This window comes from Tigriopus californicus, chromosome 7, assembly GCF_007210705.1.
Source record: "Tigriopus californicus strain San Diego chromosome 7, Tcal_SD_v2.1, whole genome shotgun sequence".
Lineage (NCBI taxonomy): Eukaryota > Metazoa > Arthropoda > Copepoda > Harpacticoida > Harpacticidae > Tigriopus > Tigriopus californicus.
The window spans coordinates 3099717-3114438 of NC_081446.1; the positions used below are offsets into that span (position 1 = coordinate 3099717).

At 41.9% G+C, this 14722-nt stretch overlaps 4 protein-coding genes across 4 annotated transcripts; 2 read left to right on the forward strand and 2 right to left on the reverse strand.

The window, feature by feature from the left end:
* Positions 1-1884: 1884 nt before the first annotated feature.
* Positions 1885-8336, forward strand: LOC131883377 (putative methyltransferase DDB_G0268948). The gene is made up of 6 exons (XM_059230837.1): positions 1885-1955; positions 5351-5505; positions 5563-5776; positions 5838-5935; positions 7840-7980; positions 8195-8336. Exons 1-6 carry the CDS (start codon positions 1923-1925, stop codon positions 8334-8336), a joined length of 783 nt encoding a protein of 260 aa, XP_059086820.1. The 5' UTR covers positions 1885-1922.
* Positions 1971-4221, reverse strand: LOC131883378 (uncharacterized). Its single transcript, XM_059230839.1, has 4 exons — positions 3930-4221; positions 2952-3172; positions 2172-2405; positions 1971-2109 (listed from the first exon to the last, which is right to left on the reverse strand). Exons 1-4 carry the CDS (start codon positions 4125-4127, stop codon positions 2013-2015), a joined length of 750 nt encoding a protein of 249 aa, XP_059086822.1. The 5' UTR covers positions 4128-4221; the 3' UTR covers positions 1971-2012.
* Positions 8337-8429: 93 nt separating the features above from the next.
* LOC131883375 (zinc finger-containing ubiquitin peptidase 1-like) lies at positions 8430-13409 on the forward strand. Its single transcript, XM_059230835.1, has 2 exons — positions 8430-9809; positions 12206-13409. The coding sequence occupies exons 1-2, from the start codon at positions 8430-8432 to the stop codon at positions 13013-13015; spliced, it is 2190 nt and encodes a 729-aa protein (XP_059086818.1). The 3' UTR covers positions 13016-13409.
* Positions 13410-13640: 231 nt separating this feature from the next.
* Positions 13641-14665, reverse strand: LOC131883376 (probable histone-lysine N-methyltransferase set-23). Its single transcript, XM_059230836.1, has one exon. The coding sequence runs from the start codon at positions 14468-14470 to the stop codon at positions 13679-13681; it is 792 nt and encodes a 263-aa protein (XP_059086819.1). The 5' UTR covers positions 14471-14665; the 3' UTR covers positions 13641-13678.
* Between the last annotated feature and the right edge of the window lie 57 nt (positions 14666-14722).

Below are 14722 nucleotides of genomic sequence, written 5' to 3' on the forward strand. Positions count from 1 at the left end.
CATCCGTCGTTGAAAAAATTAATAAGTTTAACTTCAAACCGGAAATAAAGATTAAACCCGTATAACATGATAAAAGTCTTGAATTCAGTTTATAAACATCATCTTAGCTTTTCCCGCGTTAGGAAGAAGACCAAGTTTTGACAATACATTCATTCCAACATTACTCAGTTGTTTGTAGGATTGGCAAAAGGATAATGCATAAACATATATGAGGCTGTATGATGATTAGGATTCTCAAAATTATGCATAAAAAAGGACCTAAATAGACAAATGAAGATGCAAAAAAGTAAGCCCAGGATTCAAATAAGGACGCAATTTTCTTAAAAATGTGATCAGACAACTTACTTAAACCCGTTTTATCAAGCGTGCTAGACGAGAGTAATTGCTTGACAAGGAGTCATATTAGTGGTTTCTACTCTGAATTTGAACGAGCCGTCAACGATTCAAATTTGTACCATAAGTAGCTTGACTACGAATGAAACATTTTGCCCACCAGCAACAGCTGAGACGAAAACAATACTGATGGGGATCAAACAAAAAATCACCGGAGGTCGCAACTAGGGCTACCAATTTACATTTTCAATGGCATACGGCATTACTAGCGGAATATCGAAAACCCGTTAGTTAATCAGAAAAAGTAACCCTGAATCTTCTTCGATCAAACCAGGGTCACCTTTTTGGTCAAGCCTAATATTCTACGGTACGTTAGAACCGGCTAGTGCTTTGACTTTGCTAGCTTTCTGGCGATCCTGATTTTGACAATTTGTTTGATCCCATCACTAGAAAACAAGCAATTGCAGCGCCTTTGATCGATCTATATAGGGGATGTCAAGTAAAGGAAATTCAAGGAAAAATGTGGTCCGGCACCCTGATTTTGGGCATTTTGGGGAGAGAGAACTAAGACAAACATTAGTCAACTCGCACTATCCGCCCATTGAATTTTCAATAATCCAGTGATTTTGAGCGAGTTGTGTTACCAAACCCTACTAAATGAGCATGTTTGGTGTAAATCGGTGATAGTGCTATCAAATTGGCTCAACACCGCAATGCTAATTGCCTAGACAAGCATGTAAAAAGGAAAAAAAGTCAAAATCCAATACATGCACAGTGCGGTTTGGCTGGGCATGTTGTCTTTGATTTTACTCCATGGAATAACGTCAGTTGTCCATGAGCGCGTTTACTTGACTAGCCCTATATGAAGTTATCTATCTATGGTTTTTGATTTCCTAAGATTTTCAAAAGTCATTTCAGCAAAAGAGGGCACATTCGTCGTAGAGCCCAACAAATCCCGCCATCTAGTGAGAGTATTTCCAGGAAAAATATCAACACGATCAGCTGTTCCATATTTCACTGTAAAAACGGCTGTTGTCTTTAGGGCTGCCATTTAATGGATTTCATTGCCAAGCACTTCATATTATGGCAGAAAAAAATCAGATTAATTAGATTAGGCTCTGAAGCCTGTCTAGTTTAAGAGTCGTCGTGGCAATGTATTGTGTTAGCAATGTCAGTTTGAAATGTTTAGCATTATAAAAGCTCTCTTGAGTGATCTGAAAGTTTTAAATGTGTTTTTTAGGCCCCTAACTCTTATTCTCTCATTGTCATGCTTAAATTGCTCGTTCTTGCTTTGGTTTTGGGCTGCACATTTTCATTTTCTCATTTTTTTTGGGTGTATGAGAATTTGAATTTCTGAACTAAACCCATACATTTATCATTCTAAGGCTTTATGTTCTTTATTTGAATGTCGACTATCACGACAATTTCAATTTCAATGTTCAATTTCCAAGACCATATTCCTCCATAAAACAAACAAAAAGTGACTTATTTTAGGGTGAAATTCTGGTCTTTTGTTCCGAAAAGTTCTGGGATTACTGATGAGTCAAATCAGAATTAATTCCGACAAAACCAAACAATTCTCTAACGGAATGCAACTAACTCGTCTATGTCAGCCGCAATGGGTGAGCAAAACCAGAGACAAATGCCAAAATATTGTATTGCATAGAAGCAAAAAGTACTTAAGCCCCTTCATCCATGGGCATTGCACAATGGACCCAAGTTTCATGGCTTCCACAAGAAGATCCAGGGAAGCACAATTCAATAGCATCGCGAGACCTAGAAGACAAAATTGTCCAAAATCCACTTGACCATGGCTAAAAGAGCCAATCTTTGGTTACCTGCAGAAATCCAGGACTTCGTCGCAATGGTACAGAGGCGTACTGCAAGCCACGTCCATTGTGTTGCCTTCATAATGCCAAGAATTAGAACTGGAGTGAGATGATCCGGCCATTGAGTTGATTTGCAAAGCTAGACCAGTCGTGTCAAAGTATTGGGTGCTGTAATCCAGCATGGTTTGTAATAAGGCCTTTTGCAGACAAACGCATCCTCCTGGAGCAGTCCCATAGGCGGATCTAGATTGAAAGGCTAGGGGTTCAGGAAAATAATGTTGGATTCATAACAATTATAAATCATTCGCACTCTGTGCAAAGTGTTGGAAATGGTATTAGATATAGAAGAAGCTTTTTGACCTCTTGCTTTTGGTGTTTGGTTTTAATTGACCTTGATCCATAATTGAAGGCAGGAACTTTTACAGTTATGCAGAAACATACGGAGTTTAGTGCATTCTACATTTGGAACGTGCTTTTGCAGCGGTTTAGCTTTCATGAGGCAGACGAAAGTAAAGCTAGCAATTATTATGAAGATATTGCATGATGTGTCATTCGTCGAAGAAAAACATGAGAAGCTTAGATAATATTTGATGCTGTTGTTTCCTGACAGGCTTGTGATAAAAGTTTCGCAAGGAGGGTTCAATTGGCCATTTCTTGAGGAAACTTTTGATGAAACTTTTTAACGAGAGTGACTAGGTGCAAGCTTCAAAATGCATGCAGTAATCCAGACGATTTCACTTGTCATTGAGGCACAAATCAAAACGGCCAACAACACCCATCCCAAAATACCTTTTGGCCTGACGTCCGTAACACGTGTCTCTGATTTCCGAGAGGGGAGAAGCTCCATCATAGGGATCATTACCGTTGGGACTGAAATGGTCAGGTTTCAAGAACAGTTGACCAGCTTCGTACTTGGCCAATAGCTCACAAGCCAAGTCTTGGTGACCGTCATCAGTGCATGTTTCAGTGCATTCTGCCCCACATTCATTGGAGGAATAGCAACACCCAACCTAAGTCGAAAGATTCATGTTAGATGATCAATCGAGATTGGATTTGAAATTGGTTTATAGAGCGAAAGTTGAAAACTACGTGGCATTTGAGCGTTAGATTTTCTTTAACCAATATCCGTATATCGTATATTATAATATCCGAATGTTACTAACTTTGCACTCAAAAGTGCCACAAACTTCACTGCATAAAAAGGAGGGTATTAAAAAAAAAGATAAGGATATTCCTTGTTTTTACACCATTTTAATATTATAAGTGTTAAGAAATAAATCAGAGAGTTGTTTTTTAGATTATCAATGATCTTGAGAGTCCTGACAAATTACTTTTTGAGGGAGTATTGTCTGAATTGGTAAAATTTGAGATAGCTTTTAAAATGAAGTAAAATCCATAGCGTGGTATGAGAAGAACATGATGCTTTTGACAAATAATGTCTTCATTTTTGAGCTAAATTCTTAATTTTTGTTTTTATATTAAAACCTGTTATTTTGAGGGGTTTATTGAAGAGAGAAGAATAAAATCTAAGACATGGTTGAATTCTAGAGCTCGTTTTGACTATTTTGAAAGGGTTGCCCTGATACAAATTGTTTCATTTTCATTGTTTCATGAAATAATTTTCCATTTTGGCGTTTCATACCCATAAATTGGGTCATGTAAGGAAAAACAATCAGAGCTGCTAATCGCTTCTACTAGTATAGTAAATAGGCCAAAGTTGCAATTTTTGTGCAACTTTACCAGAGCCATAGGGATTAAAGTACATACCTGATCGGGGTAATTTGGACATAACCCGGACACAAAATTGCCCCCTGCACAACACCCTTTGTGCTCACACCATCCTTGAACTCCGTCCTGCTCTGTTTCATAACAAGGCTGGGACGCACCCAGAAAAGGAGGCTGCAATTGGCACGCAGCCAATGAAGCCAGCAGAAATAGAGTCGGAAAAATAAATGTTGGACTCATTTCCTTATTGTTTGAGACGGACTGAACATTAAAACGCAAGATTAGGCAATGTTTGAATAATTGTGTACCTGTATCAAGTCCTACAATTGTTTGTAAGCTACGTCATTAACGTCACTTGTTAGTTCTGTTTACTAATAGTGATATCATGGTGGTGGGCTTGTCGAAGGAAGATGCGATTAACACGACGATAGATAATATTTTTAGCTTGGTATTTAATCATCTTTTTGCATGTTGATAGCTCTAGGTCTATGAACGTCCCGGGAAACCTAGGATTTTTTGTTGAACCTTTTTCATTCGCAAGGCGTTTTTAAGAAATGAAATGCCTCATGCCTTCATGGCGTGGATTCAGATTTTGGAGTTCTTTAAGAATGGTGATTTTCTGGCCGGCACTGCATGACTTTCTGATCCAATGAACGCGTTCAAATTTACTGCGACCTTAAACACTCCACGTAAAAGCGTTCGTTGGATGAGGAAAGCGTAAAACCTTGCACCAAAGATTTATTGGGTTGACGAAATACCGTGTAATGAAAATTGGGTAGGCTTTAATCGTTAAGGCGTAAATAAGAGTATCCTGAAATGCCTCCAGGAATTATAGATTTCAAGGCTCTAAAAACTATAATTAAAGGAAAGTCAAGAATGCAAATGAATAGTTTTCGTTTTGTTTTCCTGGTTTACTTCTAATTGGGTAATTTTAGCCAAAATGAGTCGGAAAAGAGTGGAAGAAGATTGAGTTCGTATGGTATGTAGTTCCACTGCCTTTTCAGGGCACATAAATACAAGAGAAAGTTAGCATTCAGAGACGTAGCTTTTGCAAATTCTCAATTATAAGGACAAAAATCATTCAATTTTCATTAGGTTTATTAAACAACCACCTGTTTTTGCAATAATCTTAGATTAAAGAAGTACGAAAAATATCACTTTGATCAAAACTACGAAAGTTTACTTATTCTAAACTAACCATCTGTACAACCCTCACAATGATAATTACATATTCCTCTAGCATGCTTAAGCCGGAATATCTTTATAGATTCGCACCTTGTCTCATCGTCACTTTGAGGAGTCGTATCACTCACAACTCTATTCAGTGTTTCGGCCCAAGCCTCCACATTCTTTGGTTCAAAAGATCTTAGAAAGTCTGCCCTAAAAGGTTGGACAGCTTGAAGAAAGATCCTCTCAAATCAGTTTTCATCAATGGAAGGAATTCATATTGCTCCTCTCTTTAGAACCGAGAAAGAGCCGTTGACGTTGGTTGTGGGTCTGGACAAAGTACATTTGTTTTACAACCCCATTTCAAGGAAATCATTGGGATCGACGTCAGTTCCACTCAAATTGAAGAGGCCAAGAAGCTCTTGAACCATGATTCCACTATAACATTCAAGTATGTGAGCAACCGAATGATTATTAGTGAGCAAAGTGTCATAAACCATTGATTTAGGGTTGGACCAGGGGAGTCTCTGCCTTTTCTGGATCGGTCCTGTGATTTGGTGACTTGTTGCCAAACCATTCATTGGCTGGACATTCCCAAGTTCTATTCGGAAGTTGATCGAATTTTGAAGCCTGGTGGAATTTTAGCTGTCTTCGGGTACCATTTCACTGGACCGAGTCCGAATGTTCCAAATCATAAAGAAATCGAGAAATTGAGAAAAGAGGTACAAATCGTGCAATATTGACTTGAAGATTATGTTGAAAGGACATGTCTCATTATTTCAGTTGTATGAAATCACTCAACCCTTTTGGGACTCTAAGCGAGCCTTAGTTGACCAAGGATATACGACCATCCCTCAGATTCCTTATTCCAACTCTTTCAGGTGAGTGGATTTGATATGCGAACGCTGAAAAGAGATAACTAATAGGAAGTTGTTTGTTAGGCATGGGCAATTTGTCATTACAAAGAAAAGAAGCTAATGGGGTATTGTTACCATAGTTGGTAGAAGTATTGATTACTCTATGGAGCGGATGATTTTAATTTGCTTGCAGCAGCGAAAGCCTTAGAGGTTTCGGAGACTGAGCCTACCTATTTGTTAGGGCCTTGTGGTCTTTAGTGTCAACATTAGTGTTAGGATTGTTTCATGTACTAAGCTAATATGTTTCCCATGTCTTTCTGCGTTATAATTGTTAGATCTCGCCAATATTTGACTTTTACCCGTCGTGTGGAATTGATTTGGGTGCTACCCAAACTTCCTCCTCCTATTAGTAGCTATCGATTTTAAGGCAACCCACTAATGTGCAGTAACGAGCTAAGGCAGGGATATTTGTAATGATAAACAAAGTAGGAGGTCCGGGAACTTAAGTTCACTTTTAACTTATTGCCTTTTCCGCTTTCTCGCCCCACTTAACCTTCAGCCTTCGATTGACTTAATGAAGCAATACGTTAAATAGGAGGCGAGTAAACAAACCTGAATAGCCAATACAACTTCGACTTTTAAAAGCCCTGCCTCTTTCAAGCCTCTCCTACCCGCCTTTGGAAGTGCAAAAGTTTTCCCTCGCCTCGTCCATTGACAGTATGCCCAACAGGCCTGAAGAAAAAGAACTCGGTAGTACTGTGCAGTGTACATAAGGATTAGACAACATCCTTGATTTGATCTTGTTTCCAAAAATAGAGTCATCTCTTGAGTCCCCAGAAACCGGGTCGGGCTTGGTGTGTTGCCCCCTCTCTTCCCTCCCCCTTACAGCCTTGTTCAAGGGTCTCTGTGGTGTGTTTTGGAATTGCATGGCCTGGGAAACGACATGTCCTCCGCAAAGGGAGAGAAACCGGGAGTGCGATTCCTCCGAGCCAAAGTCCAGAGTGCAAAGGCCCTTCTCTGTCCCACTTCCTCCTTCCAGGAGCTCTGCTTTGGTTGCGCCTCCAGTTCATAATCGCATAAGTTTAACTTGTCTCGAACACTGCTTCGAGACGATGTGAATGGTATGGTCTTGAGTAGGCTGTCAAAATGATTGGGAAAACAATGGGGAAAAGGGGTCTTGTTCCTCATGCTTTAAAGACTAGCGACTAGTTTGTTCCAATAAGGGGATGCTAGTCCACATATAAGGTTGTTGTTTTTTTTGAGACGGTTTAGCCGGACCTGTGGCCGGTAAGACTATTAAACCTTTCGTGATGGATTGGTTTTCTTCAGCCTTTTACAACCCAGTAAAAGAAGCAACTGCGGGAATTCATGGGGTAGGTGCTGCAAGGCGTGGGTTCTCTGGTAAAGAGGCCTTTACTTCGTACTGTGGAAGAGTGAGGGACGGACGAAGAGAAGACCAAGGGAAGAAGAAGGAAAAGAAGAGGAGAGGAGGCCCAGCATAGTCCTGGTTGTAAAAGAGCCTCAACTTGCATTAGGAGAATAGTAGTGTAGTATACCCGTCGTAGGAAAAACTCGAGTGGTGTTGGTCGTATGCAGCGAAAGCGACTTCTTGTCCTCTTGGTTCTCCCCAAAAGCGAAGAGATTTTGTCGGCGTTTTGTGCCGAGAGCCGCTCAAGAGCCATCCATAGCTTGGCTGTGTGTGTGTGTGTGTGCGTGTGTGTTCCATTCTTGGTCTTTGTACGTAGTGTGAGTTGCGACGAGCTTGGAACCAGGCTCGTCCGGGCTCGGTACACAATATTGAGTTTGTATGTCCATATCGAGGTGTCTTCTTCGAGGCGATGAGGCCCTAAATGTTCCGACATGCGAATGGGGCTCCTTCGACATTGCGACCTTCAACAACCTACTCAAGCATGTGTCTAATGTTCCAGGGATGAGTCCCACTACACGGATGTGGAAGGCACCCTGGACGACTTCATTGGTTATATCACAACGTGGTCGGGATTTAGAGCGTTCCAAAATGTCCAGGGCAACCTCGAGGCCGGCCAGTTGCTTCAAACATTTCGCGACAAGTAAGTGACGGGGTCTTTGATCATTAGTACCTTGTACCTACTCAACGTCTGGACGCGCTTCTTAGAACGGGCAAATAATGGGGCCGTCACTTTCAATGCTGTTTCAAAGGAATCGATTGCTCGAATGCGTTGCATTAACGAGGTCCCTTGAATACTCAATGCTTAGACTCAATTATTGTCCCATCTTTAGAGCAGGAGTTGATTGCTTTTCTAGGTGCCTGGACTTGCTGTTAAAGTCTGCGGATTCTGAGGTCGAGGTCCACCGCGAGGATCTATTATTGTCAACACCCAAGGTGGCTCTGCGCACGAATTATTTCCTGCTTGTTGGACAAAAGCCCGACCATCCAGAGAAATAGAAAGTGAACAAGTTTGTCTGGAAGACTTCCAGCCCCCCTCCCCTCGCTCCCCCTCTCCCTCGAGTCGTTCGTGCAGTCCAATAAAACGGTATCATGTCTTCCACGTGTGGGCCTTTGGGGAACTCCCTAATCGGCCGTAGTGATACTAAGGATAAAGCTGGAGCGGGTGTTGTGTTGTATTCCTGCGAAATTTGCGGCCAAGATGGCCTCGCTGAGGACGAATTGAGAACTCACATGGAATTGACTCATATCAAGGGCGCGGTCCAGTGTCCCTTCTGCGACCTCAAAGACATTACCGCTCAAGAGATGACCTTGCACGTGAATTGTGTTCATTTAGAGTATATCACCCCTGAGAATGAGGACAAAGAGTTTCTTGAATACGATTTCGATGACGACATGGATAGCATTTTTCAATTGGAACAAAATGCTAAAGAAGGGATCACGAGTGGCGTGGATCGGAGTCCCATCGACAAATCCTCCAACCTGAACCTGAGCCGTCCCTCGACCTCGAATTCGTTCATTTCATCCATGTCCACGAGCACGGAGACTTCGGACACGTCCATGATATCGCAGCAAAGGATGTCCACGCAAACATTGAATGCGGATTCTGAAACTGCTGCATCCTCGTGCTCAAGCTTAAATTCCTCTCCCGGGCGACACCATTCGAACAATGGCGCCATTCAGAAACGTCCTCGGAGTTTGCTCGAGAACAATAACCACCGATCAAAGGCCAGCCTAACCCTGAACGTAAAGTCCCGAAATCTTCCAGCACGATCCTCTTCGGAAAAGCGACTTCAAAGGAATCGGAACGACAATCATGTCTTGCTCCCTTGTCCCATGTGTGAACACAAAGAGGCTGACCCAATCGCTCTTCAGGAGCACGTCAACCGGGCCCATTTTGACTTGGCCAGCCCAGCAGTGACCACATATTGCTCGGCCTCGACTCTTGAGGCCCGGGCCAATTCTCTTCCGTTGCCTTGTCCTTTATGTACGTCCACCTTTCCCACGGCCCGGACCTTGGAAACCCATGTGAACACGGATCATGCGGATGTGTTGAATCCCACGAAAAAGTCCAAAGAGCTTCGCGAAAAGGATCGCCAAAATGGCAACACTGAAGATTCCCAATGTCCAGTGTGCCAAGAGAAAGGCTTCTCTAATTTCAATCATCTTGCCAAGCATATCGAAAATCACTTCAATCCCACATGGGCGGAAAGCGAGCGGCAAAAATCCAAGGAGTCGTCCAAACGATCGCGAAGTTCCGGTCCGGATTTGGAACAAGATCGCCTTTTGGCTGAGAAGATTGACTATCAAGAACGGGAAAAGAGGAAATTAGAAGAGGAGAAGGGCTTTAATCAGCTGCGTTCACAATACGGGTTGGATAACGACGGGAATTTCAAGACCCAAAGCCTCATTGGAATGGAAAAGGCCGTGCGGAAAGGGCAACTTTCCGTGGTTGATTACTACGAAAAAGAGGTGAGTGCAGATCTATGAGACTATTTTAGCTTTTGAGTAGTTAGAAGGAAACCAAGGACCAGGGGTGGTGAAACACAGACCATTTGTTCCTGTGAAACCGTTTTTCTCCTCCACTCCAGGGTCCATGCGATGAAGAAAAGATAATTTACCTCAATTACTCATTTGGGAGGAAAAGGGGGACGAATCCTTATGTCAGGGGGTCGGAAACATTTGCAGTTAGGAATGCTCGGAAAAGCTTATCCAATGTCAGCGCACTAAGAGAGGATTACTTAAAGAAAAGAAACAATAGGGTCGTAAGTGGGCCCTTGAACCCCGTTGATTCATGTTTTTGACCGAAGATGGCGTGCAAATGGGACTGTAACTCGAGGTACAACTGTTGACTTTCCAATGGATTAAGTTATAGCGTTCGAATTTCTCATACTTTAGGATACATAACAAGTCTCAAACTCCGTGCATTTTGCTATTTATTCGAATCTATCATTTATTTGATTGTTTGCCTTAATGACATCAATGATGTCGCAATGAAGAAGCTTTTGAATAAAAAGCCACAACAATTGGTTCATTTGTAAAGGCATGTTATCTTATTCGGTTGCAGATTGAAAAGTATTTGAAATTATTTGTCACTTTTAGATCTCGAAGATATTCTGAATGGTAGATTGAAAAGTATTTGAAATTATTTGTCACTTTTAGATCTCGAAGATATTCTGAATGGTTCATTCAATTTGTTTATTATTGTCAAATCACTGTTTTGAGATTCACCTGCATAAATCAATGTGTAATTGCAGTACACTAGAACGTTGCATTATGCTCATTCGAAACTTACTCAGTACATTTATGGTACCGCTTCAGGATCAAAGATTCCAATGCTGCATGCAGCCACGTTCTGTACTCGCGTCTCGAAATTATGGGTTGTGAGCCCAATTTTCAACTCACAATTGATTGATCAACCAGGTTCAAACGATCACTCAATCTACAACTTTACCTCATTCATTCGGACCATGTTTCATTTTTTAAATTCTGGCAACTCTTGTGCTTGCTCATTCGAAAACAGTTAGGTTGCTTGGTTGAAATTCTACTCTGTATATAACACTGGTGTTAGTTGAACGAGCAGATCCTGGATTTACGAAATAACTCCATATTCAACGGAAGGCTAAGACCAACAGAGTGAGTGGCCTTTGATTGCGGGCAAGGCACTTTCATCCACATTATGGACTCAATGCGACAAGGCCAATGAATTCCATGGTCCACACTGCTTCATAGAAACGAAAAGAGGGGCACCAAACTGTGGAACCATTACTTTGCATGAGAACAAATCAAGATTGTTCGCTCGGAAGAACACCGAAAAAAATGGGCTACTGTTTGATGAAATTGCCCCTAATTTGCTACCATTAACGTGTTCTGGGCTCCATTTTGAATGTATTATGCAGAGGAGGAGTTGTGTTCCAATAGGAACATTTAGTGCTGTTATTAACATCATTATTACTTGGTACAGACAGAGACCCGATACCATTATACCATTATTGAGCGGTATTTTCAGTTTCAATAAGAATAGCTAATAAACATTTCCCAAATAGTGTTTCATGGGTGGAGTTGCACCCTTGGCTTTAAGACTGATGAAACGGGATTCATTTTCGAGTTAAATGCAAGGTTAAATATCTTTACCGAAACCTTGGTTATATACGCGCATGTCGCATTGTAAAAGAAAAACTTAACGAGTCATGCAAGGACACACTCTGTTTTTAATAAAGAAGTGTGTATAATATACTTTTTGCTTAAGACAATTCTTTGGCGTAGAAAATTTTAATGTCATGATTTACACTTGGCGTGGAATAACAGTGAGGGCTGTTTTTGTGCATTCTACAATCTCAGCTAGATGATTGCGCGATGACCCAAAACTTACATTTCAATAAGGGCCCTTATTTGCTACGTCACACGGCCCAAATAAAACGTGAAGAGGCACGGTAGATTGCTACATAAACTGCTCGAACGCAATTTCTTTTCAGGACATTATGTGACCCGAGGTACTAATTGAAAATAAGATTCTGATAGAATTAGTCCGAAGACAACACAAACGCATTATAATTCAATAACAAGGAATTGGCCCAATCGGCCCTTTATTTGGTAGAGGCTGAATGACAAAGCGCCCTCTGGAGTGCAGAACGTAAAACATATTTCGTGCAACGTAATGGGGCTATGACTAAAGGTCGGAAAAATAACTTTTTCGTCGAGGAGGAAATCTAGGGATTTGAATGAGAGTAGTTGTCCGAAGACAAGTTAAGGTGAAAAGGTGCTAATATTGTAAGAAAACTAGACAATCATGTGGAATGTTTCCTCAATGGCAAAACAAGATATTTTTCCAACCTCTATTATTGACAATATGACTCCTATGATTTCAGGTTGAGATGAAGGAAAATGGACATCTTGGACGGGATGACGGGAAATCATGTACCAAGAACGTGCTGCCCTTGTTGGAGTCCTTGAGCACCTCCTCCTACGGCGTCCGTAAGACCTACCTATGCTCGCCCGTAGACCATTACGCGGCCGCCTATGGGGATCGCGGCTGGGGATGCGGCTACCGGAACTTCCAAATGTTGCTCTCGGCATTGTGCCGTAACACTTCTTACTCGGAGAAATTGCCCGGTTGTTCCCCAACCCACATGTATTCCATTGACAAGCTTCAGATACTCATAGAGCGGGCTTGGTCTCTCGGATTCGATCTGAGTGGGCGGGAACAACTGGGTGGGGCTCTCAAGAACTCTCGGAAATGGATCGGAGCCACGGAGATCGTGGCCAGTCTCACGGCCTTGGGGATCAAAACCGAACTGGCGGATTTCCACAAGCCCTCTGCTCAAGATGGCTCTCATCCGATGCTCTACAATTGGGTGGTGGACTATTTCCGGCGGCGAAGCGGGAAATTCACGCCGCCATTGTACTTCCAACATCAAGGTCATTCCCGGACGATTGTGGGCGTGGAGATCTTGAAGAACAACGCCCTCCGACTTTTAGTGCTAGACCCAAGCAACACGAGAATGGCCGACCTATTCCGGAGGAAAGACAACAACGCCATTCAGGTGCTCAAGAGTATTCGGAAACATCCCGCGGCCATCAAGAGCAAACAATACCAGATTGTTGCTGTGACCGGCATTCTAGCCTCCGAGGACGAGGTTCAAGCTCGAAAAGTGATAGCATCTCAACGTATCCCTTGACACTCGGCTGAACTTGATCACTCGGCAGATGATCTATGATATAACTATATACATACATACATACAAACATACTTCAAATTCCGATCTGCTTGAACATTTTCTCTCGCTCCTCTCTTCTCCGACTTCTTCCACATTTCGCATCGTTTCTCCAGTCACACTTATGTGCCGGCCAAGCCTAACTGGATGAAGCGATCTTACTTTATAGATATCGTCCTGATGAGTAGCCAACCCTCCTCAAGTGACCTTGGCTTCGTTGACAATGATGTTCCGGAGATAACAACGGGTGTGACATGAATTGGGACAGCATTGTTGTGACACTGACTTGATCTCTATTTTCTGCTAAACTTGAGCCTAATTTTGCAAAATACAATCATCTCTCTTTACTAAACTAAAATTGTATGTGAGTTTAGTGAGTATCTTACAAGTTCAATGCACACATATGAAGCTTATTTTTGAATGACTGTGAACAATTGATTCTCATTTCAAAACACAAAAATAGAATCATTCCATATGACTAAACTAAGAAGTGTCGAACAAGTTTAATGCAAATGTAAGTTGTTGTTGTTACGGTCTCTGCTCATAGCTAAATCCAAAAAAAATGTAACTCTGATTTACTCCAAAACTAGAAGGCTTATATATAGAAAGTCTGTGAATAATTGCATTTCATTTCAAACTAGGTAAGAAACCAGAACAACTCTTCGTTCTACAAAGACAGCTCGTTCTGTGTTCCAAAATTTCACCATTGCTTGGAGGGTCCCTTCTTGATCCATAATGGAAATTGAGCTCCTCCTGAGCTTGGATATCTCGGCAGGCAAATAAAGCCACATGTGGGACCATGGAACCAATTCGTACGGGAATCATCACCAGATTGGGATCACACGAGTGGTTGATGTACCTCCCAATGTTCCCAATGGCTGTGGGATCAATCAAAGTGATTACGGGTTCCTTCTCCACATGCTCCACCACCTTCAAGATGTAGTTATCTTGTCCAAGATGATCTTGAGCTCGAATCCTGGCCTCAGCTTGAACCTGGCCAATCACTTCGCCCGCATATTCACAGACAAAGCGGCCTTGCTCAATATGTTCACGGGTGAAAAGGCCCAAGTTTTTGCCGGGAACCGCTTGGATTACCAATCCTTTCAGGGGACCTTTTTGGACCACTCGATTGGAACAAGTCCGTCCAGAACCACTTCCACAACTCTCATGACATTCAAAGATGGGAATGTCTTGATTGAAAGCATGTTGGTATTTACCATCGTCATTGTAATTAGGTTGATCCAAGATCTGACATGAGCATGATTGAGGATGGGAACAAAGATTGGAGCAATCACAGCCCAATGGAATCGTGTAAAACAAGTCCAAATCACAGCCTTGACCCGGTACATTGGTGGGACAATATGAGAGAGTGGCACTTAAACTTGCCGGATGATCGTAATCGTCCTCCAATTGATCCATCTTCTGGGAGTGTAAGGAAATCAGCTTTCATGGGAATTTCTTGGTTGTTATTTGCGTGAATTGAAACTTATGACATTGAAAAGAAAGCAAAGAAGAAACTTATGACATAATACATTTCAGACATCATTGCAGTGTGTTGATATACTTTGGCAAATCGGTATGTTTTTCTTGCTTTCTCGTTCCCTTAGAAATGGCATTGTCATTGACAAAAACAAACAAAAAAGAGTGATAAGGTGTTTGTTGCGTCTTTTT

Coding starts and splice junctions, on each gene's coding strand:
- LOC131883378 (XM_059230839.1), bottom strand. CDS start 4,127: ATGAGTCCAACATTTATTTTTCCGACTCTATTTCTGCTGGCTTCATTG. Junction 3,173..3,929: donor GTCCAAATTACCCCGATCAG/GTATGTACTTTA, acceptor CTTTCGACTTAG/GTTGGGTGTTGCTATTCCTC. Junction 2,110..2,171: donor GAAGTCCTGGATTTCTGCAG/GTAACCAAAGAT, acceptor TTTGTCTTCTAG/GTCTCGCGATGCTATTGAAT.
- LOC131883377 (XM_059230837.1), top strand. CDS start 1,923: ATGCAACTAACTCGTCTATGTCAGCCGCAATGG. Junction 5,506..5,562: donor GATTCCACTATAACATTCAA/GTATGTGAGCAA, acceptor CCATTGATTTAG/GGTTGGACCAGGGGAGTCTC. Junction 5,936..7,839: donor CCTTATTCCAACTCTTTCAG/GTGAGTGGATTT, acceptor CTAATGTTCCAG/GGATGAGTCCCACTACACGG.
- LOC131883376 (XM_059230836.1), bottom strand. CDS start 14,470: ATGGATCAATTGGAGGACGATTACGATCATCCGGCAAGTTTAAGTGCC.
- LOC131883375 (XM_059230835.1), top strand. CDS start 8,430: ATGTCTTCCACGTGTGGGCCTTTGGGGAACTCCCTAATCGGCCGTAGT. Junction 9,810..12,205: donor TTGATTACTACGAAAAAGAG/GTGAGTGCAGAT, acceptor CTATGATTTCAG/GTTGAGATGAAGGAAAATGG.